Source organism: Astatotilapia calliptera, chromosome 7 (assembly GCF_900246225.1).
Source record: "Astatotilapia calliptera chromosome 7, fAstCal1.2, whole genome shotgun sequence".
In the NCBI taxonomy this organism is placed as follows: Eukaryota; Metazoa; Chordata; class Actinopteri; order Cichliformes; family Cichlidae; genus Astatotilapia; species Astatotilapia calliptera.
In genome coordinates, this window is record NC_039308.1 from 43,182,950 (window position 1) to 43,210,244 (window position 27,295).

The window sequence follows — 27,295 nt, forward strand, 5'->3', positions numbered from 1 at the left end:
GATCACAACAATTTCTATGCTGATCCCAGGAAATTTAGTGTGGTGATCAGTCAATAATCTGATAAGGTCTAATTTGTTCAGTTTGCTGATTACCCTCGTCATGGACCCTGGGTCAGAGTTGTTGTTCTGGACTTATTTTTGAAAGTGTAAGATAATGATGTCTGGTTCCTGAATATGTTATTTTCTAGACTTTCATGAGTTTTGTGTTTTAGCTTAGGTTGACTGTCTCTCACACAAAATCACCATCGAAACACAGCACACAACCCGCCAATGATTCAATTCCTCATAAACCACTGAATCAGGAAGTTTTGGACATCACTGATCACTTGACTGTTCAGACGAACCAACCCTCGGCAGTGTTTCTGAAGCAGTGTGTTGATTTTTTTGACACATGCACCTGAGCTTCAAATGGGCCATCACTAATTTAAATTGTCTTTTTAAAGAGTTCCTGAATTATTTTATAGTTAAAAATGTAGAACAAAAATATTGTTAAAGCACAAATAGGCTTTGATTTCGTCACCATTATCCACACAGGATTATTCAGACTGGTAAGAAAATAAATCCACACTACGTACCAGATATCAAAGAATATCTTTATTATCTCAAGGCTAATTTATAAATAGAAACATTGCCCTATATTCACAACAACATAAATAACACAAGAATACACAAATTAAAAAAGATAAACATGTCTCTTATGTAACAACTCTGAAAGCTAAATCTGAAGCTTAAAATAAGAAAAGGAAACAGTGACATGAATTTACATTAACAACAAACATTTCAGAAAGTTATTCAAATTTCACTTTGACCAGTAAAAGCTTCCAGAAACCAGAGATTACAACTTGTAAATATACAGATAAAGATCATCCAAGTCTACTTTTCTGAAGTTGCAAGCAATCGGTTTTTCCCATCTCTACAGTGTACAAGTGTTAGTTTGTCTTTTTCTCAAACATGGTTTTAGCAATCTGAGAAAGACAGCGTCCAAACTCACACAGGACCATGTGCTCAGCCTGGGCAGGGCTCTGAGTGTCTCTCTCAGCCATCTCAGCCTGAGCAAAAAGACAGTCACCTACACCCTCTAGTACAGCTGGGGTTATCACCGATACAGGCCACCTGAGCACACAAACAAACATTCACAGACATGAGTACTCTGGTATCTTTTTTTAATAAGATAGATAAATAAATAAATAAATGGGCTTGTTAATTCAAGAAATATTTTTAAAAAAACTCCATAAATACCTCTAATTGTAAGTAGATGAGTACCACTTTCATAGAATTAGTGCGATCAACAACTTAAACAGAGTTGTTTAGGTTGTTGATATGTTTGTTTACATAAAGTTTTCTGCTCCAGCAGTAGTGTGAGAGAACATATTTAAGTGCTTGATATCTAACATTCACACTCAAATGGATAATGAGTACCTTGTGGTTAGTATCTTGCCTAAGCTTATTTGGCATATAGTCTGGAGCAGGCGGGGATCGAACACCAACCTTCTGATTATTAGATCGGAGGACAGAAGGAGATAGATCAAAAGCTCCACTATTGAAAAGAGCCAGAGTTTAACCCTAATTAGTAATGATTAAATGCACAAATAATATATACAGCGGGGAAAATAAGTATTTGACACATCAGCATTTTTATCAGTAAGGGGATTTCCAAGTGGACTATTGACACAACATTTCCACCAGATGTTGCCATCAAGCCAAATATTGAAGTCATACAATCAAATCAGAACATATAAGTATACAAGTTAAACCATAATAAATAAAGTGAAATGACACAGGGAATAAGTATTGAACACACTTTATTCAATACTTTGTAGAAAAGCCTTTGTTGGTGATTACAGCTTCTAGACGCCTCTTGTATGGATAGACCAGTCGTCTGCATTGCTCAGGAGTGATTCTGGCCCATTCTTCCACACAAACGGTCTTTAAATCTTGAAGGTTCCTTGGGCCTCTTTTATGAACTTTAATCTTCAGTTCTCTCCATAGATTTTCTATGGGATTTAGGTCAGGTGATTGACTGGGCCATTCAAGCAACTTGATTTTCTTTCTTTGAAACCACTTCATTGTTTCCTTGGCCTTGTGTTTGGGATCATTGTCTTGCTGAAATGTCCACCCTCTTTTCATTTTTAGCTTCCTGGTAGATGGCAGCAGATTTTTATCCAGAATGTCCCGGTACATCTCTCCATTCATCCTGCCTTCAATAATATGAAGTCTGCCAGTACCCCTTGCTGAAAAGCAGCCCCAAACCATGATGCTTCCACCCCCAAACTTGACTGTTGGTATGGTGTTCTTGGGGTGGTGAGCAGTGCCATTTCTTCTCCAAACATGGTGTGTAGAATGACTGCCAAAAAGTTCAATTTTGCTTTCATCTGACCATACTATAGTCGTCCAATAATCCACAGGCTTCTCCAAATGCTGTTGCGCAAATTTTAACCGAGCCTTGACATGCTTTTTGTTCAGCAATGGAGTCTTGCGTGGTGAGCGTGCATGGATGCCATGGCGGTTCAGTGCATTGCTTATAGTTTTCTTTGAAACAACAGTACCTGCTGATGCAAGGTCTTCCTGAAGTTCTGTCCGAGTGGTTCTTGGCTCTTGGAGAACCCTCCTGATTATTCTTTGGACTCCTCGGACAGGGATCTTGCGTGGAGCACCTGATCGTGGCAGGTTTATGGTGAACTGATGCACTTTCCATTTCCGGATAATGGCCCCCACAGTGCTCACAGGAACATTCAGCATTCTGGAAATGCACCTATAACCATTCCCATCAAAATGCTTTTCAACGATAAGATTACGAAGATCTTGAGAGAGTTCTTTGCTTTTACCCATCATGAAGTCTTTCCTGTGTGCCTTCTGGGTAATGAGGAGCCTTTATAGGCCATCAATTAGGACTAAAGCAGCTGATATCAATTAGTACTGATAGGGGACAGGATTTCTCTATGTGAAAAGAGGTGAGTGGAGAAGAAACAGTGCATCATAGGAATCCCTCAGCAGCCTACACCTATTGGAGCATAACAAAGGGAGGATTCAGGGTCACCTGATCCAGTCACAACTATATGCTTAAGCAAAAAGCAAAGTTTTAAGCCTAATTTAAGCAGGACCAGGCTGAGCGGCAGACCAATGTGCTGGAAAATCTGGTTGCTCTGCCGCTACTCCCCCTTGGCACCAGTGATGATGCTTTGCAGGATGTGGGTAGGGGAACACCCCAAAGCCTCTTCTGGATGGTTTTCAGGCCGCAGTAGAGGCCGTTGGCCTGAGCAGGGCGTGGACGTGCAGCGATGGTGCGTGTAGTGTCAGCTGGTTAACCAGCCGGCCATTCAAAAAGCGCTTTGTGCCTGTTACCTTTAATGGAGGTCCTATTTGTGCATATTGGCATGGACCTCATTGGGCCATTTCACTGGGGTGCACTCAGATACCGCTTTGTATTAGTTCTGGTGAATATGCAACACGATATCCCGAAGCAGTGTTGAACCTAAGAGCAAAGCTACACATGTTGGTGAGGTTATCACATGAGAATTTGCTCCAGGTTCAGGAACGTCGCCAACACTAAGCCCAAATGTAGCAACTTATTAGCATTAAACAATATTCAAAATACGTTATTCCCCCATATAAAATGACAATTTTACTTTACCTCTTTAGTGAACATCCTTGGTTCTCATGTGGCTAAGCGTCCTGTGTTATTGATTACTAGACTAATTGCTAAACTCTGATGAAAAGGCATGGTGATGCAGCATGGTACAACACCTGTGTTTGCAACAACTGACACCAACTGCTGTCTGGTCTCTGAGAAATGCATAAGGTGTCTCTGGTGTTGATGCTTTGATACACTGATACTGGCCATAGTGAAAAGAGTGTTACTTCCAATTTGTTCACACACTAACCGTAAAAGACACCTATGTATCTCTGTGTTGACACAATGACACTATTTCACACCCTGGTTTGAGATTATGTTTGCCTAATCATACCAATTCTGTATGATTTTCTTGTGTGGGCTTATCAAAAAGAAATACTTTCATGACTCACTTGTCCTTCGCATTGACAATCTTGTCTTTGGAGCCAGTTTGTGGGCCTGCGTCATAGTTCCTACAGCCAACACACTTACAGCCGGAAGTACACATGATGTTGGCCTAAACACAAATCAAACAAATATAGGTGAATTTTTTAACAGCTGATTCATGATCACTGGTATTCGTACTTATGCTTCAAAGGTAATGTAATTCTTAGCCAAATATCTGCAAAGACCCAAACTGACATTAATACAACCAGCATAATATCATTAAAATAATATAGTCAGTTGTGGGGGCTGCCAAAACAGGTACATGGAATGTCAATGGTGGTGAAGAAGTCTGATAGCGGTAGTGCAAGGTTCAGAGGTAGTGGCTGGATCAAGCTCACCTCAGCACAGCTTAGGTCAGGGGTCACACCAACCTTTTTGAAAGTGAGAGCTACTTCTTGGGTACTGATTAATATGAAGGGCTACCAGTTTGCCAGTTTGTATTTGAGAAGTTTGCCACACTTCTCAAATACCAAATTTCCTCAATTTAACTTAATTATGTGTTATCGTGGTAAGTGAAAATGTTGTAGAAGTGATCACTTGAAAATGTAAATACTTGCAGAGATTTATAGAAATAAAGCGTTGCATATTGATATTTATCTGTTTCCTACCTGGTTTCCTACTTGCATTCTTTATAATTATGGTGAAAAATAATTAACATAATTAGTGTCTTTACATAGATGAATATCATTAATTATTAATTACAACAATTTTTAACAAATCATGCACTGTGACATACATTATTTTTGTATGTATGTAACATACAAAAATTAACTTTCAAATTTTACAGAACTTATTGGCAGCATTTTAAAGCAAATTGTGACATGTTACACTTAACAAACACATTTGTTTTTCAATAATTAAATTCAACTTTGACATGACACTGTAATGTTGCCACTGAGAACATCTAATATGGCTTTCTTTGTCTGTTAGTGGGAAACCTGGCATTGCATGCTGTTCACCAGTGTGTTTGTTCTTGATGAAGTTCATGTCAGAAAAGGCTGATTCACAAAGATAGGTTGAACCAAACAGGCTGGCAACCTTCATAGCTGCTGTGCAAACACCACTGTACTTTTCTGTGTCAACAAGGCACCAAAAGTTTGGTGAACCCAGATAAGCTTTGAGGTGGACGTCATTTTGCAATGTTACAATTTCAATTTCCACCTGTCCAGCATCCAAGCTGAACATTGAACTTAGTTGCTCAGCAATGCATGTTGTGTCCACATTCATGAAAGGATTGGAAACGAATGAGACACATGGCTCAAGCTGATCAAGGTCACAAAACCTGTTCTCAAACTCTTGACCAAATCAGTTTATGACTTGAGTGTACTTTTCTGCAACTTTGTCAAAAGTCTCAGATGCAGAAGCATTGTCTTTCAGCACCATCTGCACAGAGGGAAAGTGCAGCACCTTTTTTCTCTGTAAATGCACAGAGAAGATGCTCATCTGGTCTTTTATTTTTTTTTTTTTTTTTTGCCTGTCCCGTTTGGCTCTTTTGCCATCAGAATTGTTGTCTAAAGGCAAAGAAAGATGCCCAACGGATTTACTTTACCAAATTGACCATCCCAGCCTTGCCGTAATGGTCCATTTGATTCACCTTTTATAGTTTATTTTATTTTCACTTACTGAATACGGGACAGACTTGACTGGGGGAAAGAAGGGGAGAAAGAAAGAGGGAAAGAGAAACAGCTGAGAAGAGGGACGGGGGAGAGGGGCAAAAGACAAAAACCAACAGAACGGGCAGAGAAAAAAAAATGCATATATCAATCACCTGGGTCACCTGCTGAGAAAGAAAAAAGAAAGCAAGCAGAAGAGAACAAGAGTAATAGAATAAACAACATCACAATGATATATGGGAATATGACAGTAAATACTAAATATTAAACATTATTGTGCAGCACATAAGATCAACAGAACACAGTGTGCTTTGAGGTAGGAGCCAAAAAGGGTGTAGTTTGTGGGTGTGATCACCCGTGTGTACACCTGTGAGCATGGACGCGCTTGTTTTTTGTTTTTTAAAAGGTTCCTTCATGTAATAATCTGCTAGAGGGTGTGGGGGGGCCACAGCCCCGTCCTTCAGGGCATGAAGCAGGTATGGAGGAGATCAAAACTCCAGACATCCAGAGGCCCCCAGAACACAAGAGACCAAGGAAGACCAACAGAGGGGCAGCCGCGCCACTGTCCCAGAAAGAGCTGAGGAGAGTCCCAGATGAGGGCTCACCCAGCAGCCGCGGAGCAGAAGCCAGGGGGAGTTGCAGTGACGCGCCCGTGAGCTCCGCCGGCAGCCAGCCGTGCCTGAGTGACCGAGCCCCAGGCCGAGAGGCCGGGGGCACCCCACCTCCGAAGTGGCCCGAGCGAGCCCCAGGCTCCAGGCCCCGATAAGCGGCCGCCAAGGAGTGAGCCGGTGTGTACCTGGACGCCCACCCCCGGACACAAAGAACCACCAACGCACCGATGTCCGAGGGGGGCCGCCACTGGCAGGGGAAGTGGTGGTAGGGGGAGATAGGCCTCCAAACCTTGGAGGGCCTGAGATGTCCCCAGAGAGGTGGCGCCTGACACCCAACCTGACATATAGACACAGACATACAGGCACACACAGATACAAACATCCATTCCCACCCTCATGCTCTCATATGCACTTACTCCACACTCAACCAACGTGGAGACAGACATAAAGAGACGTTGTACACACGATCACACTCCCCAAGCGTACTCTACAAACCGGGTCTAGGTGCCCTCGCCCCTGGAGGGGGGAACTGCACCCAGACCCAGGTGGTGTTACCCTTTTCCCTACGGTGGGGGGAGGCAGACCGCCCCGACTCTGCAGCAGGAGGAAGGCCCCACACTCCAGACCGCAGTCGGACGGCCAACTCCTCCTCCTAGCCCCCCCGCTCCAGCAGGTCGCAGAGAATGGGGGTGAGAGAAGACTCCAAACCTCCCTCCACCCGCTCATTGTAGTGTTGATGCATGTGTGTTCTAAGGTGCATTTAAAACCCAGGAGGGCTTGGAGCTACCTGCCAGAGAGCAGCAGGTAAGCACATGGTCCCTCCTGATAGCCCTCAATGTCTACGTGTATTTAAAATTGAGAGGTGGGCAACGATGCCAGGGGTGAGGCGTACACCCTGATGGTACTTTGGACTCCGTGTATCGTGCCCACCCCCAAGATCCTATATGTATGTGTAATGAGAGTGTGAGTAATGTGAATGTCTAAGTTGTGGGATAAAATTGAGGCAGAGGCAGCCAGAAGGGGACAGAGGGGGGGGTAGCCTCCTCTGCACCCTGGTGACATACCCCTACTCCAAGGTCCTGCATGTGTGGGTGGTTGTGGTGGAGCGGGAAGAGGGAGGCAGCTGGAGATGGGGAGGGAAGGAGGGGAGGGGCAAGTGACCCTTCCCTAGGGCCAGCTCCCCCGCTGACCCCAGTAGGCACCCCCATACTCCGCGACCCGCCAGGGAAAGGGGGCCCAGGCCCATCCATACCGGGGCCCAGCGCAGCAGCGCCTCCCGGCCCCACAGAGCCCGGGACAGTCCTCCCAACCCCACCACAGAGAAAATTGCACCCACCCCACCATCCACTCATCTTCCAGACTACATAAGACAATAAACACCCAGGCTGAGATCTTCCTCCACCTCTCCTGTATCTCCCCCTCCTGCAGAGGGAGCTCCTGAAGAGAGGAAAGCTCCTGCAAGATGTGACAATCTCCCCCACCAGTTGAAGAGCCCCCCAGGTGGCTCGATGCACCGGCGGCACCCCGCTCCAGGGCTGGGCCCCCATGCACCCACCCGCCCACAACCCCGGCAACACACCAACCAGGACCCAAGCCCCCGAGGCCCGGCCAGGGCCCCAGCCCAGAGACGGAGCACCCCCAGAACCTCACGCCCATCCCGGACCCACCCAGGGGCAGCCAGGCTACCAGGTCAGTAACCCACGTCCGTCAGCACAGACCCTCCCCTAGCCCCGCTGCACGCAGCCGCGAGGAAACAGTCACCTGAGAGCCAACAGAGCCCCTAACCGGACATGACCGCTACCCCGGGTTGAGCCCCCCAAGGAAAATGCCTTGGTCTTTAAATCAATTTAAAGCACTTATCATAAATAAAAATAGATGCAGCTTACTGGTAAGTTGTTATGGCGAGCTATTTTTAGAACAGGCCCGCGGGCGACTCATGTGGTCCTTGCGGGCAACCTACAAATTACACCTTTCTTGGCTGCTACCTCGAAGCACATCTGTCCTGCGTGCTGCACAACAACATTGAATATTTAGTATTTACTGCTGTTTACACTTAGCTAGATTAATGCGATGGTGTTGTGTTTAGTATGTTGCTTTGTTTCTTTTTTTTTTGTCGTCTTTTTTTGCTTGTTTTCTATTCTTCTCTCAACAGGTGATCCAGGAGATTATTTTTTTTCTCCCCCCCTTTCTCACTGTCCCTCTCCCCTTCTGTTTTTCCTTTCCTTCCTCTTTCTTTTTCCCTTTCCTATCTCTCACTCATGTCTGTCCCGTCTGTAACATCTGTAAATAAAATATAATAAATAATAAAAACAAAGATCGACCAAATGGACCAATACGGCAATGCCACGATGATCCATTTGGCAAAGTAAATCCATTGGGTATCCTTGTTGGTCTTCAGACAACAATTCTGATGGCTAAAGAACCAAATGGGACAGGCGGAAAAAAAAAAAAAAAAAAAAAAAAAAAAAGGAATATATGGTTAAACAATATTGTTAGGGTGCCTGGGTCGTCGACCCAGTGTTTTGTGTTTTTGGTTCTTTGATTTTGTTTGTTTCATTATAGTCTAGCTTTGCCTTATGAGTTATACGATTATTCTTAGTTTAGGTTCTCTGTGTGGGTTTTGTTAGAGTTGTAGTGTTCTGGTTTTCTGTCTGTGATCCATAGTTGCTGTCTCCCCTGTCTGCTTTATCCCCGTGTCAAGTCTGCGTCTCTGTGTTATGTTTCCTGTTTTACTTTGAAAGTCCGTGCCTCATGTTAATGCGTCTGGTTTCGCTTCCTTTGTCTCGTTAGGCCTGATTTGCCCCAGCTGTGTTTCCCTCCTGTCTCTCATTCCCTGATTGCTCCCTCTGTGTATATAAGCCCTGTGTTCTCATCTGTTCGTGTTGTGATTGACCCTCATCTTGCTGTGTGGCCCGCCCGTGTTACTGTTATTTTCAGTTTAGTATTTGTATTCTCAGTTTTGCTAGTTCTGTGTTTGCCATCTAGCAATAAATCTGAGTTTGAGTTTACTTTCTGCCTCTGAGTGTCTGCGCATTGGGTTCTCCTTACCACCACTCCTGCCTGCACACAGCCTTCATATGACAAATATACACTATGGGGTCCTTAAGTTTTTGGATAATTACTCATTTTTTGTAATTTTGGCTCTTTACACTATCGCAGTGAGTTTTAAATCACATCAAGATTTTAATTCAAATAGTTTCACAAAAGTACTGTGTGAATTGCTTAATAATTAGAGCCATGTTTTTACATAGTCTCCATTTTCAGGCGTAATTGGATAATTGCCTGACAGGCAATTTCAAGGCCAGGTGAGGCTCTGTTTCCTTCTCATTTCCAGGTTAGGTAGATAAACGATCTGCAGTTGGTTCAGAGAGATAAGCTAGCTTTTTATTGGAATATAAGGAAGTGTCTGAAATTGAGAGCAAAAACTTTAGGAGGCCAATGTGGTATATTCTAAGACTGAATGCTGAAGCATATCACATCATTTGTCAAACATGGCGGAGGTGATGTCATGTATGTCCACATGTGGCTGCAAGTGGAACTGGGTCATTAGTGTTTATTGACTGAACTGTTAAAGACGAATGCAATAGATTAAATACGTCTGCAATACAATCACATTGCGATTGTTTGATTCAAAATCCACTGTGTTGGTGGGGCAAAATGACCACAAAAAAAAAGTCCAGTAATTTCTCCTGTGCCCACACTGAGGATATATGGCAACCGGAGACCACAGAAAATGAATGACATTTCATGACTTCTGGTAAGAATGATCAAAATAACTGAAGGCGAGGAGATGGTGGGCAGGACCTGAGAGAGATTTTTCTCTATTTCCAGGCAAGTTAGTGAAGGGACTACCAGTGAGAGTGAAAAATACCACTGACTGACATGACACATGACATGGTAGTAAGTACAGTGCACATGCAGATTTATGGATAACTGTGCTGGTAGGTATGTCAAACTAAGCCATCCACTAGAAGAATCATGTGCCTTGTGTATGTGACTTTGACTCAAGCAGATATACCCTCTCACCAACATGAAAGATTGAAAAAGGTACCTCCACATTTAAACACGCAACTTGTTTTATGATTATGGGACCATTACAATGGTACTCTTTATGTATGTGTGTACCTCATAGCATTCACAGTAGCGCTTAAGGCAGCCAGAGCGTTTACAGTTGCAGCCTTTGTTGTGCCAACCTCTGACTGCTCCTGACTTCACACCAGCAATTTTTGGCCTGAAGGCATCTGGGTTATGACCTAAACACCACTACATAATGACAATATGGGTATCTTATGGTTAGAATAAGAAAGAAGCACAAGCTAAGCAAAATATACACACATACATACATACATACATACACACACACACACACACACACACACCATCTACATACTGCAATTTCCAGGTGGAAACAACACAGTTTATAAAATTGTATTTTTGGAGGTGCACACCATATGCACATTGGTTGTACTGATACTACTTTTTGTGGATGAGGCTCCCGGTCTTGGAAATATGCTTTAAGCACTCTGACGACTTTTCAAAAATGGTTAGATTGCTTGATAAGAATATCAATACGTAAGAAGAAATGTTCCATCCAAGAAAGTGTTAAACTAAGTCTCAACTTGGGTTCAGATCTGCCAATTTTAATACCAGTCAATCCATCTGGCATCTCATTGACATATACAGTATACGTACAGATTTTTCATTATTTTCTTAGATGTTAAAACTAACTCACACAAACATTAATGGGGTTTTTGACTTGACCATGTTTTCAAAAAGCACTGCCAACCTTAATCGCCTTGAGACGCTTCATTTCATGCTCTGCATTGTTGTGGCAGTTAGAACAGTCACAGTTGCTGCACATCACTCCATTGGAAAAACACTCACAGTAGCTTAAAGAGAAACACAGAAATACACATCAAACAACAATTACCTTTAAAATGTAATTTGTAAGTGTCTGTTAGTAACATTACACAGTCAACTGGAGGGAAAACTTCATGCAAATCCAAACATTTTAAGGTGAAGACTTGGTTTAAGGTTAGGAGAGAATGCTCAGTTATGATGTAATGACACAAATTTCAAAGCATAGTTTCACCTTAAGTTACAGTCATGTTGGAGACCCTTGGGCCTAATCTGTGTGGCCATGTCCAGGCGTTTTACATGTGGTGCCAGCCAAAAGAAAGAATTTAAATTCTGGGTTTTCCCTCCCGTGTCCCTGCTCTTTGTTCTAGTCATTTTTTTCAGGAGCAAACATATTTTATCCTCAGGTTTTTCAACTTTTTTGTACGTTCCCGCAAATCTATCCCGATAGAAATTTGCGAGTTTTTATATTGTATTATGTGCAGGTAAAAATACCTTTGCCGGCCCACAGAGAGTAGATGTGGGTGAACTACTCCCGTGTGTGTACAGTTTCCTCTGGACAAGCCCCACTATAGCCTTTCTCATAGAAAACCCAGTTTTGCGCTTTGATACACCCACTTGAAACCTGTGTTGGATAAGTAAATTAAGCCAAACTAAATTAAGAGATGCTCTGCCCACCCTACCCACAGAGCCCCATGGTTTACCCACAAATACCCACTGTGGGCTTGCACAGGCATGTAGAGTATACAGCAAATTTTTCACCAAAAGTGATCAATTTCAGTGAATGCTGATTAGGCTTTATTTGCGTTGCCCCATGTGAATTAGTGTCAGTTCGCCTCACTGCATAGACTTTGTATGTAATCACATGATGCAAATGTCCTTTACATTTGTTGTAAAAGCACAATGAGCCTGTAATAAATTACCATCAAGCACATCTTATCGGTGACTCCCACCCAACCCCCTGAGAGTGACTTGATTTATTTTTCATATCTTTGGCAGGCCATATTTAATGAATCCATGCATAATACTTAATATTACAAATTCAATACTTAAAATAATCTCATACTATGAAAATTGTCATCAGCCCTCTTAACTCTTAAAGCCACATGAACAACATTTTAGTGTTAAATTTTAGTTCTTTGTTAATCTTCTAGTGTTTAGTGACATTGTTTTGAAGTAGAAAAGCAATAGTATGATGTCTACTCACAGTTTGAGGCATTGTGATCTGGTACAATGGCAGGGCTTCCTGGACTTTGAGTCACAAAACATGCCAACATTTCTATAAGGGTAAAAATTAAGAATTTATTCCCATTAAATAATATACATATACTATTGGTAAAAATAAAAAACAACAAAAAACAAAACATAACAAGGAATTCAAGGATTTTTTTTTTTAAATGTATGACAGTGTGCACACACACAAGCTTTATGTAAATGAAGCACAGACAAATCTAAGCTGAAGCCAGGGAGGCATATATAATTCTAGTGTGTCATTAGTCGGCTAATTAACACTAATAAGTACACCATCAGTGAAAAGTTTGGACACACCTTCTCATTTAATGCCAAAAAGTTTATTCTGTCCATCAGCTGACCCAACCTGGTTCACTGGGGAAACCTGCAGTCAGCTGAGACTGAAAAAGTCACTCGGATGAGTGACAAAAAGTTTCTCCCACTGAAAACGCTACGTGCAGATGAACAGAATCAACCTTTTTGGGATTTCCTTACCTGAATGATTAAGCATACATCACCTTCTCATTTAATGTTTTTTCTTTTTTTGTGACCATTTACATTGTAGATTCACACTGAAGGCATCAAAACTAAGAATGAACCCATATGGAGTTTGTGAGTAAACAAAATAGTTTGAAATAACTCAAAACATACTTTACATGTTTTGGCCCCCCTTTGCTTTGATTACTGCTTTGCACACTCTTGGCATTCTCTCGATGAGCTTCGTGAGGTCATCACTTGAAATGGTTTTCCAACAGTCTTGAAGGAGTTCCCTGAGACGCTGAGCACTTGTCGGCCCTTTTGCCTTCACTCTGCGGTCCATCTCATCCCAAACCATCTTGATTGGTTTTAGGTCAGGTGACTGTGGAGGCCAGGCCATCTGGCGCAGCACTCCATCACTCTCCTTCTTGGTCAAATAGCCCTTACTCAGCTAGGTTTGTTTGGGGTCCCTGTCGTGTTCAAAAATAAAAGATAGTCCAACATCATGTCGCTGCAGGATGGTGTGCTGGCCACGCTGGTTCAGTGTGCCTTCAATTTTGAATAAATCCCCACCAGTGTCACCAAAGTACACCCACACCATCACACCTCTTCCTCCATGTTTCACAGTGGGAACCATGCATCGCACAAAGACATGGCAGGTGGAACCAAAGATCTCAAATTTAGACTCATCAGACCAAAGCACAGATTTCCACTGGTCTAATGTCCATTCCTTGTGTTTCTGGGCCCAAACAAATCTCTTCTGCTTGTTACTTTTCCTTAGTAGTGGTTTCTTAGCAGCTATTTGACCATAAAGGGCTGATTTGTGCAGTCTCCTCTGAAGAGTGGATGTAGAGATGAGTCTGCTCCTGGAACTCTGTGTGGCATTTATCTGGGCTCTAATCTGAGATGCAGTTAACATGCGATTTCTGAGGTTGGTAACAGATGAATTTATCCTCAGCAGCACAGGTGACTCTTGGCCTTGTGAGTCATGTGAGCCATTTTCGTGTACAGTTTGATGGTTTTTGTGACTGCAATTGGGGACACACAGTTTGCATAATTTTCTGGAATGACTGACCCTCAGTTCTTAAAGTAATGATGGACTGTCGTTTCTATTTACTTTGCAGATAGTTTCATGCCATAATATGAATTCAGCTGACAGTTAGGGCTGTCAGCTGTGTACCAATCTGACTTCTGCACAACACAACTGATAGTCCCAACCCCATTAAGAAGGCAAGACATTCCACAAATGAACGCTGACAAGGCACACCTGTGTCGTGAAAACCATTTCAGGTGACTACATCATGAAGCTCATTGGGAGAAGGCCAAGGGTTTGCAGTGCTCTCAACTAAGCAAAGGGTGGCTACTTTCAGGAATCTAACATCTAAAACATATTTAGAGTTATTTATCAATGTTTTCTTCGCTGCATAATTCCATGAGGCATGTTGTATAAATGCTGTCTGTTAGATTTTTCCTCTCTCCTAGTCTTCACACTCACTTACAGAGTATTTTAACAGAGCAAATTTAAATTTGCTCTGCTGTTTATATTTTTCTTTTCCAGCTGTAAATAAACAGAATGACAATGAAATGTGAACCTGGCCTATTAACTAAAGGGTAAACTGCTAATATGCTCAAGCCATTAACCCGAGTGCTCAATGAGAAAGGTAGAAGCCACAGTGTCTCATTCAGGTCTGTGCTGTTGTGTATTCTAGGGAATGAGCCTCACGGCTTCCTCTTGGCTAATTATCAGACATTCAAATCTTTTCTCTGAAATGGGTGGTACTAGCAGCCTTTCAAGTTAGATTTACAGTTTACAGATTCTACAACATATGTGCATTATTGGACCTTTAAGACAACAGCAGTTACTGTTGATTTTTTTCCCCTACTTGGTCAGTATATTAAGCACAATGCTCACACTTTGGTTTCAGTTTCACAGTCCTAACCTTGTGGGAAGCTGCTTTTTGAATGTCTGATCTTGAGCCTCGTATAGTGGACCAGCTGTCTGGTGGTACAGGGGAAATAAAAAAAAATTTAAAAAAAAGACTTAATACATGACTGATGAAATATTAGAAATTCAGTTAATCAACTGATCATTCAAAATGGGAAAAAATAATTTCTAAGTAATTCCTACCTGACTGGAAGTCCCCAGTACAGTCACTTCTGATAAACACAAAAGGAAAATCACCATCTACAGAAATCCCAATTTAATCAACAACTGTAAAGTGCCATAGCTGATTTTTAAAAATTAAAATCAGCTATGGCACTTATCGGTTACAACTGTGTTGCAAGAGACTATAGGAACATAAACTGAGCTTGCAACATCTGTAATAACTATTATGACATCTTTATGTTTAAAAATCACAATTTTCTACTTTTTCTTTTTCTATGTCCAGGTTTGTTGGTGAAAATGACTTAGTCCTATCTTCTTGCTGCAAGGAAAGGAAATTCAGCAAAAAAAATAAAAAAATTTAAAAAATCCTGGTTTAAACTCTGGCAAGGGCCTTTCTGTGAGGAGCTTGCATATTTTCCCTGTAAATATATGGGTTTCCTGTGGGTACTGATGATTATAAATTGAGAAAAATTGTTTAAAGCATATAGAATGAAGCTATAATCTAAAGTGCTTTTAGTGGCCAGTAAGACCCTGAATGAGATCAGCACTTAAGAAAATGAATGGATGGATTGTTGAAAATGCTAATTTTTCTCGTGGCAATGTACAGGTGATCGTTAAATATACTATAAAAGTGATTATACTTCCACAGAACAGACCAGAGGTCATGGAAAAAATACAGCCACGGAATGAAAAAAGTGATATACATACAAAGACAATTGCCAGACATAATAAAATACTTATAAAATAAACATCCACGTATCTAGTCTTGTCTTTGGCTGCTCAATCTGAACACACAAGTGGTGCTCTGTTATTGGACTTCTGTGCAGACCATCAAAAAGGATGGAGTGCCCACTCTGGGTCAGATATGAGTTGGGAACCCAAATGGAGGAGTTTAAGCATCTCAGGGTCGTGTTCATGAAGGAACCCCAAAGGCTTTTTGATTAAATTTCTGGAGATGCATTAGTAGATGAAGACTGTAGTAAATTCTTAAAAATAAAATACAATAAAAATAAAATTGTGCGATGAGGAAGCAATCTCAAAATATCAGCTAGGCTGGAAGCTATCTAGGCTGGAACTTGTTTGAAAGCCAATATAAGATTAATATTAAAAATGCTAATAGCAGGTCACTATTTTCAGGAGGTGGTTAAAAAAGAAGTCCTGTTAAAATGAGTCAGATAAAACCATAAATCAAGGTTTAAGACTTGCTCTTTTATGTGTCAGACTTTATCTTATGGCTGGCACAAACTAAACTTGAAGCAATATTATAACCTCTAGTACGTAAATTTACCATAACCTTTCCCTTGAGTTAGAGTGTCATTTCTTTGAGCTGATGCAGATTCCATGGTAAGAAGCACAGGTCCTTGCTGGTGTGGATTAACTAGCGCCAAGTGCTCACCTCCGTTGACCATACACACCATCTATAGGGTGATAAAATAATAAGAGCAAACAAAATTTCTTATTACTTCTATTTTAATTTAAAACTTCAGTTTACCATTATACATTAGACAAAACTTCAGAATGAATTCAGGCACAAAAAATTATTAGAAGCAACATGGCCAGAGAAAGCCATTAATATTGAGCTACTCCAAGTGACACAAAGTAGTTGAAGTTGAATTTTTCTCAGCAATAAGAGTGACTCCACACAGTATCCTCAGAGGGAAAGATACTGCTGCTTTACATGAAAGTGTAGAAAACGTAGTAAATGTAATTACAGGGCTACCTAGACATTCAGAGCCTGTAATGCTGCCAGCAACCACTCCTCAGCAAAAAGTGAAATGTGGGACAATGTGATGTGCAACAGCGAAATTGTTTCTTGTGTGGACATCCTTTAACAATAGTGCTGGAGTAAATATAGTTTGCACAGGTGGTTGTCACAGGGGTAACCAAAAGCTTTGTTTTTCTTCTGATTTCCTGAGACAAATACATTTGATATAAATGCAATTAAGCCTGGCGGGGACATCTCTCCTCAATTGTATACTTACCTCATTTCCTTGTGTCAATAACTCTCACCAGTTCATCTTTAGCCAGCCTCAGTCTCACCCTGGATTCTCCACCACCATTCCCTCGCTTTGCTGTCACACCAATTAAATATTCATTGCTTAACCTACCTGTCCTCCTGCCGCCCGTCTCAAAGCTTCCTCAAACTCAGGTTGGAGAAACAAACTATAATTCACCAGTCTGCTGCTCACTTGGCCCCCCAAACCTGAAACTACCGCACCTGCGAGTAAGCTATCACTTCAAGTCTTTCTCCAGCCTTCTGATGCTCGGTTCACTTTTTCTGATCACTAATCTCTCTCTTCCTGTGTTACAGAACCACTCGCCCCCGTGAATCCCTGTTCCGAGCCCTAGTGTTGTTTCACGTAATTCTCGCCAGTAAACTGTCTCCTGCGTCTCCCAAGTCCCTGTGTCTTTTCAGGCGATTGTCGCTAGTTAACTGTCACCTACCTCTGTGCAAATAAAATCTATGAAATTGTTCACTGTCTCCGTGTGGTATCTGCACTTGGGTCCATATCTCGTACCAGCCTCTGGGCCTTGTGGCACAGCTAAATCAAGTAAATATTATTCTGATGTTTTTCAGTTCCTCACATCACAATAAGATTATTTATGAAATCATAACTTTAGTCTATATATCTTTAACTAAGCGATGCAAAATATTACTTTCATAATATGAGAAGTTTCCAAGTTAAAGGCCGTCAAATACATGGGAAATGGGTCATAATTATTTTTCTATCTATCCATCCATGCATCTTCTGCTTATCTGAGGCAGGGGCAGCAGCCTAAGCAGAGAAGCCCAGATCACCCTCTCCCCAGCCACCTCCTCCAGCTTGTCCGGGACAACACCAAAGTGTTCCCAGGCCAGCCAAGAGGTATAGTCTTTCCAGCGTGTCCTGGGTCTGCTCTAGGACAACCTCCCGGTGGGACATGCCCAGAACACCTCACCCTGAAGCCACCCAAGAGGTGCCAAGGAGATGTCCTTGTCAGATGCCCGAACCACATCATCTGGCTCCATTCGATGTGGAGGAGCAGCGGCTCTACTCTAAGACCCTCCTTTCCGACACCCTGACATAGACTTTCCCAGGGGGGCTGAGGAGTGTGATCCCCCTATAATTGGAACACACCCTAGGGTTCCCCTTTTTAAAGATGGGAACCACCATCCCGGTCTGCCAATCCAGAGGTACCGCCCCTGATCTCCACGCAATATTGTAGAAGCATAACAACCAAGACAATCTTACAACATCCAGAGCCATCAGGAACTCAGGGCAAACCTCATCCACCCCTAGGGGCCCTGCCACCAAGGAGTTGTTTAACCCAAAACACCACTTGGGTTCAGATCTGGGAGGCTGTTCCTCCCAATCACGCTCCTCCAGATCTCACTGTTTTTGCCCACATGACCGTTGAAGTCTCCCAGTGGGACAACTAAGTCCCCAGGTTGAGCACCCTCAAGCACACTGCCCAGGGACTCCAAGAAGGCTGGGTACTCTGAACCGTCGTTTGGTGCATAAGTGCATACGACAGTCAGGACCCATTCCTTGAACTGAAGGCGCAGGGAACAAACCTTCTTGTCCAGCGGGAGAAACCCCAATATACAGGCAGCAAGCCGAGGGAATACTAGGATACCCACTCCAGCCCGCTGCCTCTCACCAAGGGCAACTTAGAACTGGGACAGAGTCCAGCCCATCTCCAGGAGCCCTGCGTTGAGGCGAGCCCGACTATATCTATCATGGTACCTCTCAACCTCACACACTAATTCAGGCTCCTTCCTCACCAGAGAGGTGATATTCCATATGCTAGTCTTGGTAGCCAGGGATTGGTCTGCCAGGGCCTCTGCTCCTGGCCACCGCCCGACACACATATCGTCCCCGACCCCTAAGGCACCTCCTGTGGGTGGTGGGCCTACAGGAGGATGGGCCTATGTCCCGTTTTTGGGCTGTGCCCAGCCAGGCTCCATGAACTAAGGCTTAGCCACCAAACTGGTTCCAGGACAGGGCACCAGTAACCCTATCCCAGACAGGGTGAACTGTTCCTTGATCATATACTAATAGGGGTCTTTTGAATCGCTCTTTGCCTGGTCCCTCATCCAGGACCAATTTGCCTCCTACCAGGGGGACAACATAGCTCCTGGGAAACCTGGGACACACAAACCTCTCCACCACGATATGGTGGCGATTCACAGAGGGCCTAATTATTATTTTTCAACATTTCTCAGTATAGAGGTAAACAAATTCATTATTTTCAGGTCAGAGATAGATATTTAAGCTTTGTGGAAAAACTGCTATCAGAACAATTTTACTGGATATCATAATCTAAATTTCTTTTCTTTCTTTTTTTGTTGAGCATGATCTGTTTTTGTCACGGTTCACGAGGCGAGCTGTATGGAATTATTAAAGGACCCAAGATGCGGCACAACTGAGGTGAGGAAGCTTTTTTGAAGGAACGTGCTCAAACAACAAAGGCGAGGGTGGCGAAAAACAGAACTGAATAAAACCTAAACTGAGAAAACTAAGCATAGAAAGCAAACCAGAAACAGAGATGCAGGGAGCGACGACCAGAGACGACGGAGGGAGATAAGCAGACGACCCAGCCATGCACACGAGAAAACACAGGGCTTAAATACACACAGGGCAATCAGGGAATGGGAAACAGGAGGGAGACACGGCTGGGAGTGATTGGACATAACGAGACAAGGGGAAGCGAAACTAGAACACTGACGGGAGACGCAGACCTACAACATAAAACAGGAACTCACACATGCAAAGACACAGACTAAAGCTACGTCCACACGTACCCGGGTATTTTTGAAAATGCAGATTTTTCTATGCGTTTGCACCTTTCGTCCACACGTAAACGCGTTTTTGGTCACTGAAAACGAAGATTTTTAAAAACTCCGGCCAGGGTGGATATTTTTGAAAACTCCGTTTTTGCATTTACGTGTGGACTAGAAAAACAGAGAAAATGCAGGTCAAAGGTGTGCACATTTTTTGACGTCACCCTGTGCGCCACGTTATTGTTTCGGTGAAATGAATTTCTATAATACTGTTACTGTTAATTGTACTCTCTGCAGTGTTTAAATGCTTACATATACACACAGTTACTGTCCCTCCACACATACGACTCGGTTCTGCTTCTATGCCCCAGCTTTGTTTACTTTTTCCCACCGAGGCTTCTAGACTTCTGATTGGTCAACATTTCTGCACGGTTAGGAATATATCGCCACCTGTTGCTTTGGCATGTTCATAGCAGCGTTTTCCTTCATTTCTGCCTTTATGTGTGGACGGGATTATTTTTTAAAACAAAAACGGAAAATCTCCGTTTTCAAAAATACCCATGTATGTGTGGACGTAGCCTCAGAAACACGGACTTTACCCAGAGGAAAACCACAGACAGAAATGACTAAACATTAACTGAGGAAGAACAGAACCAAACACCAAAATATATCACAACAATAGAAAACAGAAAACGCTGGGTCAAAGACATGACATGACAGTTTTTCAAGTGAAAATGAGCCACATACATCTATGCATTCATATTCTTTACACTTTAAACAGTTTATCTACCATGTCTATGGACTGTGAGAGGAAGCTCGAGTGCTCAGAGGAAGCACCACATGACATGGACAACATGCAAACTTCAAACAGAAAGAGATGTAAAGCCTGTTTGAAACAAGAGCCTTCTTACTGTGAGGTGAGGCTCCACCTAGCACTATTGTGCACACTGTTTTACTATTAAAGCTATGATACATTATGTGATACTGATGCTTAAAACTGGGTATAGAGGGGGAAAAAAATCATGCTCAGTATATTTGTTGCAGTTTTAACAGCACTTAAATGTGTTTCTGAGTCCTGAAAATTACATGAGGCAAATTCCTGTATTCAAAAACATTGTGCCTTAAAGTCTGCACTGTTTTTTTTATTATTATATTTAATACAGGCCTTGCAGTCTACTAGAAGTTCCACAGATAATTCAACAATACAAATACATAATTATCAGTGTGTTAATTACATGCAAATTGCTTGAATATTGTTTACAAAATAATCATATTAGCATAATAAATTCTGTGTGGCTATAGAGAGCTGACATCTGGTGATGTTCTTTTAGTTTACATACAAGAAGGCAGGGATAAAGTGTTTTCCCTGTAGGAACACTGTACATGGATGCAAAATTAAACTTGACCTGCTGAAATCTAGTCTTTCTTAGTGAATAGAGAGAAATTTGTTAAACTTACAGGGTGTGTGATGTGAGACATGGCTTCAGTCAATCCCTCCTGAAACTGTTGATGATCCATGGGGAAAGGCTTGTGTAACTCACCCTGAAAATACACAAATATACAAACGTCTTGCATTGTTTATAATTTGCTTTCAAGGAGCCAGAGTTTATTTTTTAAATGCACAACAGAACACTGTCAGTCAAGACTGGAATCCCCAGAGCCTGGGCCTCAAAAAAAACAAAACATTGAAGCAGCACGGCATCATCTTGACAGAGAATTGAACAAAAGACAGCCAACATCCAAAGAAGAATGCCCTTCGAGAAGCCTGGAGGAGAAAGCTTTCCTAACAGAGTTCAGGCTACATTATAGAAAAAAGATTCTCATACCAAATATTACATTTCAAGCTCATTAAAGCTCAAAAACTCTGGGTTGAAATGTTGAATGCGCTGAAATACATCGAATTATTTACCTGAAAGCCAAAGTGAAGAACTGTTGAAAGCTGAACTTCACACAGAAGAAGTTTCAAAGTTGAAAAGTAGCTGAACATCTTTAAAATGTACATTAGAAAAAGCTGACTAATGACAAATGAAAATGGAAAAAAATTGAAAATACAAATCTGATTAAATATTGAAAGCTCATCTTTAAATAACTTGAAAAGTTAAATTATGTATTTTACATTTCTAAACTCAAGAATCTCCAATGAAGAACCAGAATATTTGCAGAAAATCTGCTGTGTGTGTGTGTGCGCTTGCATGCGTTTGTGCACGTGTGTACCTGTGTGTGTTTGTGATTTGGATCTTAATACTGTGAATGCTTAATCAGCATTTACACAGAACATTGGAATGTCACCTTTGTGGTGGAGAAGAACCCTGAGCTTGTGCAACTTAAGAGGTACAGGCTACATACAGTGGAATATATACCCAAATATTGGTTAATAAAGTACTTCATATATTTCTTAACTCACAGTAAATCCTAGAAAATGGTTAATTGAACTAACCGGCATCATGCTGTAGAGACTGTGTTCATTGGTACACCAAGAAGCAGAAACTGAGTTGTGATGGCTGCCATCTGGTGGAGCAGGCACAGGGCTGAGGAAACAAGACACATTACTTTCCTTTCACAAAGGTCCAGACATAAAAAGCAAGGTTTAAATCTTCATACTTATCAGAGTCATTTTGAATAACACACCAGCAAAAAAATTGATTGTAGTTCAAAAGTAGTTAGTTACTTAATGTGTCTATAATGTGTAAAGCTTACCCACTGACAAGGTGGTACTGGCTCAACTGTGGCTCCAGGAAGCAGTCTGAATAAGTCAGCTGACACTGAGTCGACTGATATGGATCAATGAAAGAATCAATATGATACCTTAAGTTGAGAGGGTCCAACATTTCTGATTGGACAGTATGGTGATGAGGATTGGGAACTATCCCTGGCAAACTGATGTTTGAAGTAGGCCCAGACCAAATGGGGATCTCTATTGAGATTGGACAGACATTATTGAGTCTCTCAGAGCAGCAACCTTTTGAAGAAGAATCAGCAGTATCATCATGTTCCTCGTTGTACTGTGGCTGTAGCTCTGTCGCAGGGCTATTCATCCTGGCAGAATAGAAAGACCTGCTTTAATAAAACATCCATCAAATACATCAATAGTGAATTTTGGATTTTTAAAGCTGAAGATTCAGTTCAACTGCCAAGTTGGCTTTAATAATATATCTGAAGACAGTTAAACACTACATGTATATAGGCTCATTTACACCTTGAAGCCTTGCTTTTCAAAGGCCGACATACAAGTCACTGTCTGTGAAGCTGGATTTAAGAAATAAGCGCTTAAAGTTTTTAGAATATTTTAGAATATTTTTACTATAATTATGTATTTTATGTCAGTGCAGAACAACACCAGGTTGGGTGGTTAATTGGGGTTAAAAGACTTACATTAGTTTATGTTAGCTAACTAAGAACCAACTACAAGATGCATTTCCTGAAGAAAATGCAGTGTGAATGCTGATAGCAGAATGGTTTGAGCTGAATTTTTAATCATTGTTGAATATTTGGTGAAATAACTTTCAAATGAGCTGAAATACACTGAATCGTTCACCTAAAAGTCAAAGTGCAGAACTGTTGAAAGCTGAAGTTTACACAGAAGAAGCTCATATTCCTTAAATCACTTGAAGAGTGATAATATGTATTTTAAAATGTCTAAACCCAAGAATCTTAAAAGAAAAAACAGAATATCTGCTGTGTGTGTAGATCAGTGACTTCTTGTCAAACAGGAAGTCAATAAAATAAGGCTTAAGTGATGGACAGCAGCCTCTTGCCAGAGGACTGTGTGACAAACTGTTTATGTGAGGGGTCGTCAGCATATTCTTAGCAGAGATGATGACGTGCTGTATTTGCAATTCTGCTTTTGTTGCTTCCTCAAGCTTGACTCAAGCTTGTCAGTTTGGTGAACCAAACAGATTCTCCTCACACAGTCCTGATTTATAAAGTGCTTTAGAAACCTGAACATTACAGCTAACAGGTTTGTGCTATATAAATAAATAAATAAATGAATAAATAAATAAATGAATAAATAAATAAACTATAACTAACAGGTGGATTTTCCCATGTCAGTGGAGCTAGCCAGACAATAAAGATCCACTTACTGCTTAAGAGATACACAGAGAAGGTGGACAGCATGGCTGCAACCATTTGTCGACACTACAGGAAGCTATGGGGGCAATATTGCCTATATCATCTGCCAACACTGCACTCAATACTAACGAAGAACATAGCGCGAACAGCAAAACAGCACGATGGAAGAAAACGAAAGCAAGGATTTTATAAAAAAATGTGAAAGCATTTCACAAAAAACGTTAAATGTAAACTTCGAAAACTTGTTGTTTTGGACTGGAAAATAAAATCCTTTTTTTGTCAGAAGCCATTTTTAGTTTCGTATTTGCACATTATTTTTTGTTTAAATACTACTAGAATTTTTAATTTGTATTACCTAATTTTTTTAAAACTTTTATTCTAATGGTCTTATTGAGAAATGCTAAAAATAAATTTATTGTCAAATTCATGTGTTTCCTGGGTCATTATTTTAAGGTTTTGTGAGACAGGACAACAGGGTGAGATTCACAGGTGGGCAGACTTGAACAGGTGAGGTACTGGTGCCTAAAAGAGGAGGCTGCCCACAGGAAGTAGGGATAAAATGTACTGAAATAACTGATATTTATATAGCACTTTTCACAGAATAAGAACCACAACGTGCATCACAATAATGTCAAACAGATGTACATAAAACAACACAATCGATCATACAGCACAACTCTAGTTAAAAGCCAATCTAAATAAATTTGTCTTTAGGTGCTGTTTAAAAGAATAAACACAATCAAGGCAACGTAAACATGGAGGCAAAGCACTCCACAACCTGGGGGCCACTGCTCTAAAAGATCTATCTCCTCTGGTCTCAAAACGTGTTTGTAGGACCAACAGCCTTTGATTAGATGATCTCAGGTTGCGAGAGGGAGCATGGGGTTCTAAAAGATTGGAAATGTAAGCAGGAGCATCATGATTCAGAGCTTTAAAAGTCAGTACTATGATTTTCAAATTGTAAAATGCACTGGAAGCCAGTGAAATGAGAATAAAACTGGTGTAATGTGCTCTCTTTTTCGTGTCTTTGTTAAGAGCCTTGCAGCAGCATTCTGGACTGACTGGAGACGGTCAAGATTATTTTTGCTCAAACAAAGAAATAAAATAAAATCGTCTCTTTTTGCTTTTCATCCGTAAATACTCTGCATACTCTTTCATGTGATTCAGTTTATTTTGAAAAGACTCAACAGCATCTTGAGCTTTATTGTGAAAGTTTTATATTGAAAATAAACAAGCGGACAGGGGATGGTTTTACTGTCGTTGTTGTTGCTAATGACAACGTATAAAAACAGGTGCTTGTCTGTCTGTAGTGTGGTTATATTAAATATAAGAGAAAGAGAGAACTTTACGAAATTAAGATAGCCACTACAGTGACCATCAAAACGATGAAAAAATATTGCCGTAAACAGCTTATTTTGCGACACCACGAAACAAACTATAGCATAAAATGAAACATAGATGTTTTTATAAACAGAACAACATTTAACTTTGTTCACGATTCTCCAGCAACAGTATTTCAGAATGACTGAAATTATTGTTCATTTTTACTGTACAACATTCATTACACAGTCACATATGATAATATATTGTCAAATTCAGCACAGTTCGTAGAGTAACCACCTGTTTACTGTCATAGTTCCTGTGTTTGTCTCGCTGCATTTGCTACATTTATCAAGACAGTCAAATTCTGTTTACTCAGCACTTAGAGTAACCACCTGTTTACTGTCACACCCCAACTCCGATGAGAGCTTCCACTATTTTGTAGCCTACTTTTTAAATTTATAATGTGTTCTGCGGTAAAATATCTGCGGTGTAAAGAGAATCCGTTTTATACATGAGAGGCCGTTGAGCTCATTCTACTTCAGCTGGTATCTCGAAATGTTAACTGGTTCATTAAAAGTCAGACGTTACGTTATTCCGATTAGCCTAGGTTAATGTATCCGTTAACCTAACGGTACTTATAATTAATCATTTTGACATCTTTACCTGAATATAAATCAGTTACACAATGCTAACTAATTTTTAAGTTTTAACCACACAATGTAGCTTATTGGTGACTTACACAAATAACTGTGAATACTTACCTTACTACAGCGGTTTCTTGGGTCTCCTAACCTAGCCTTTCAAGACAGCCAGAACACCGGACGTTACTACGGTTACAAACGCGGTTCTACATGTATACATTACGATCAGTTACACGTGTGTTCACCGTTTGGATTCAAGTGTGAAAAAGATTGTGGCCGTTACTGACAGACTGCTGCGCTCATAGCCTACTTCAAGGAGAAGAACTGCGGGCTTTATGAGCGATGCTGGTGTGCAACACATCTATTTACTGCCTCTTTTCTTTTATCACTCACAATTTTATTTTGCCCTCAAAGTGATTCCCGAAATTTATTCCAGTAACCGTTTCACAATAAAGGCTTTTTGAGGAACAGTGAAGGGCTTCTATTACCGCGAACGGCTACAGGGCTTTTAGTTTGAAACAGATACAGGAAGTGTTCGGCTTTTCATCGGTCGCTTAATGCACAGGTGGTCTTTAAAGTAATAATAATTAAAAATAAAAATAAAAGAATCGAAACAGAAATGGGCAGTTAGGTAAAGATGATGGAATATTTAATCGATAAGTGATTTTCCAGCTTCAACGCAGTGTTGTCACTGATGGAGATTTTACAGCGGAAATTTAAATCCCTGACGGAGTCTCACCCATTTCAGTGAAGAAAATAAGAAAAATGAAGGAGACTGTCATCAATCTCCAGGCCCGTTGTATGAGAGATAACCTTGTCTTTTCAGGTATGTTGGAGAGGACTCAGAAGAAACTATTAAAAACTTCATCCAGACCCACCTAAAGCTTCCAGAGGACACCATGAAGAACATCAGCTTCGATATAGTCCATTGTCTCTGAACCAGGAGGCCTGGGGCCCGGAGGCCACGTCCAATTGTCGCCAAATTTGACCATTTCAAGCAGAAGGAGCAGGTGAAGAGTCACGGTTAGGGAGCTGAAAGGAATAGACTTCAGCATAAACGACCAGTTCTTTAAGAGATCGTCTATTTACTTTTGTATTTCCACATCACAGTGTCAGGTCTGTGTCTTTGTGGAGGTCTCATGTTTCCTTTTTTATTTTGATAGTTCCTTGTCCTATGTTCAGTGTATTCAGTTTTGCTTCCTCCCCGTCTTGTTATGTTTGATTAGTCCCAGCTGTGTTTCCCTCCCGTTTCCCATGCCCTCGTTACCCCCATGTGTATTTGAGCCCTGGGTTTTCCTCTGTCTGTTGTCATGTTGTGCATCCTCACTGCTGTGGTTTCCCTTGTGCTCCTGTCTAATTCCTAGTTCTCAGTCCCAGGTTTGTTTTCTTGTTGTCTAGTGTGAGTTTATTGTTTCCCAGTGTTTTAATTCTTAGTTTCCATGTTCAGAGTTTTGGTTTGTTTTGGGGTTGTTTTTTTTTAGTTTATTTAATGGAGGATTTTTCAGCAATAAACCATATTTATTATAGTATAATGTAACCAACA

At 41.3% G+C, this 27,295-nt stretch overlaps 1 protein-coding gene across 5 annotated transcripts; it reads right to left on the reverse strand.

The window, feature by feature from the left end:
• Positions 1 to 598: 598 nt before the first annotated feature.
• Positions 599 to 26,912, reverse strand: tesmin (testis expressed metallothionein like protein). Of its 5 annotated transcripts, XM_026174900.1 has the most exons (13): positions 25,998 to 26,167; positions 25,873 to 25,908; positions 22,415 to 22,753; positions 22,155 to 22,245; positions 21,176 to 21,259; positions 16,241 to 16,370; positions 14,974 to 15,002; positions 14,786 to 14,844; positions 12,346 to 12,417; positions 11,068 to 11,170; positions 10,407 to 10,544; positions 4,024 to 4,127; positions 602 to 1,113 (listed from the first exon to the last, which is right to left on the reverse strand). In XM_026174900.1, the coding sequence occupies exons 3-13, from the start codon at positions 22,750 to 22,752 to the stop codon at positions 930 to 932; spliced, it is 1,332 nt and encodes a 443-aa protein (XP_026030685.1). In that variant the 5' UTR covers position 22,753; positions 25,873 to 25,908; positions 25,998 to 26,167; the 3' UTR covers positions 602 to 929. The 5 variants fall into 5 exon arrangements, with proteins under 5 accessions (XP_026030682.1, XP_026030686.1, XP_026030681.1 ...); XM_026174897.1 differs by lacking the exons at positions 25,873 to 25,908; positions 25,998 to 26,167 and adding an exon at positions 26,631 to 26,912 and having other exon boundaries at positions 599 to 1,113; positions 16,247 to 16,370; XM_026174896.1 differs by lacking the exons at positions 25,873 to 25,908; positions 25,998 to 26,167 and adding an exon at positions 26,631 to 26,912 and having other exon boundaries at positions 601 to 1,113.
• Between the last annotated feature and the right edge of the window lie 383 nt (positions 26,913 to 27,295).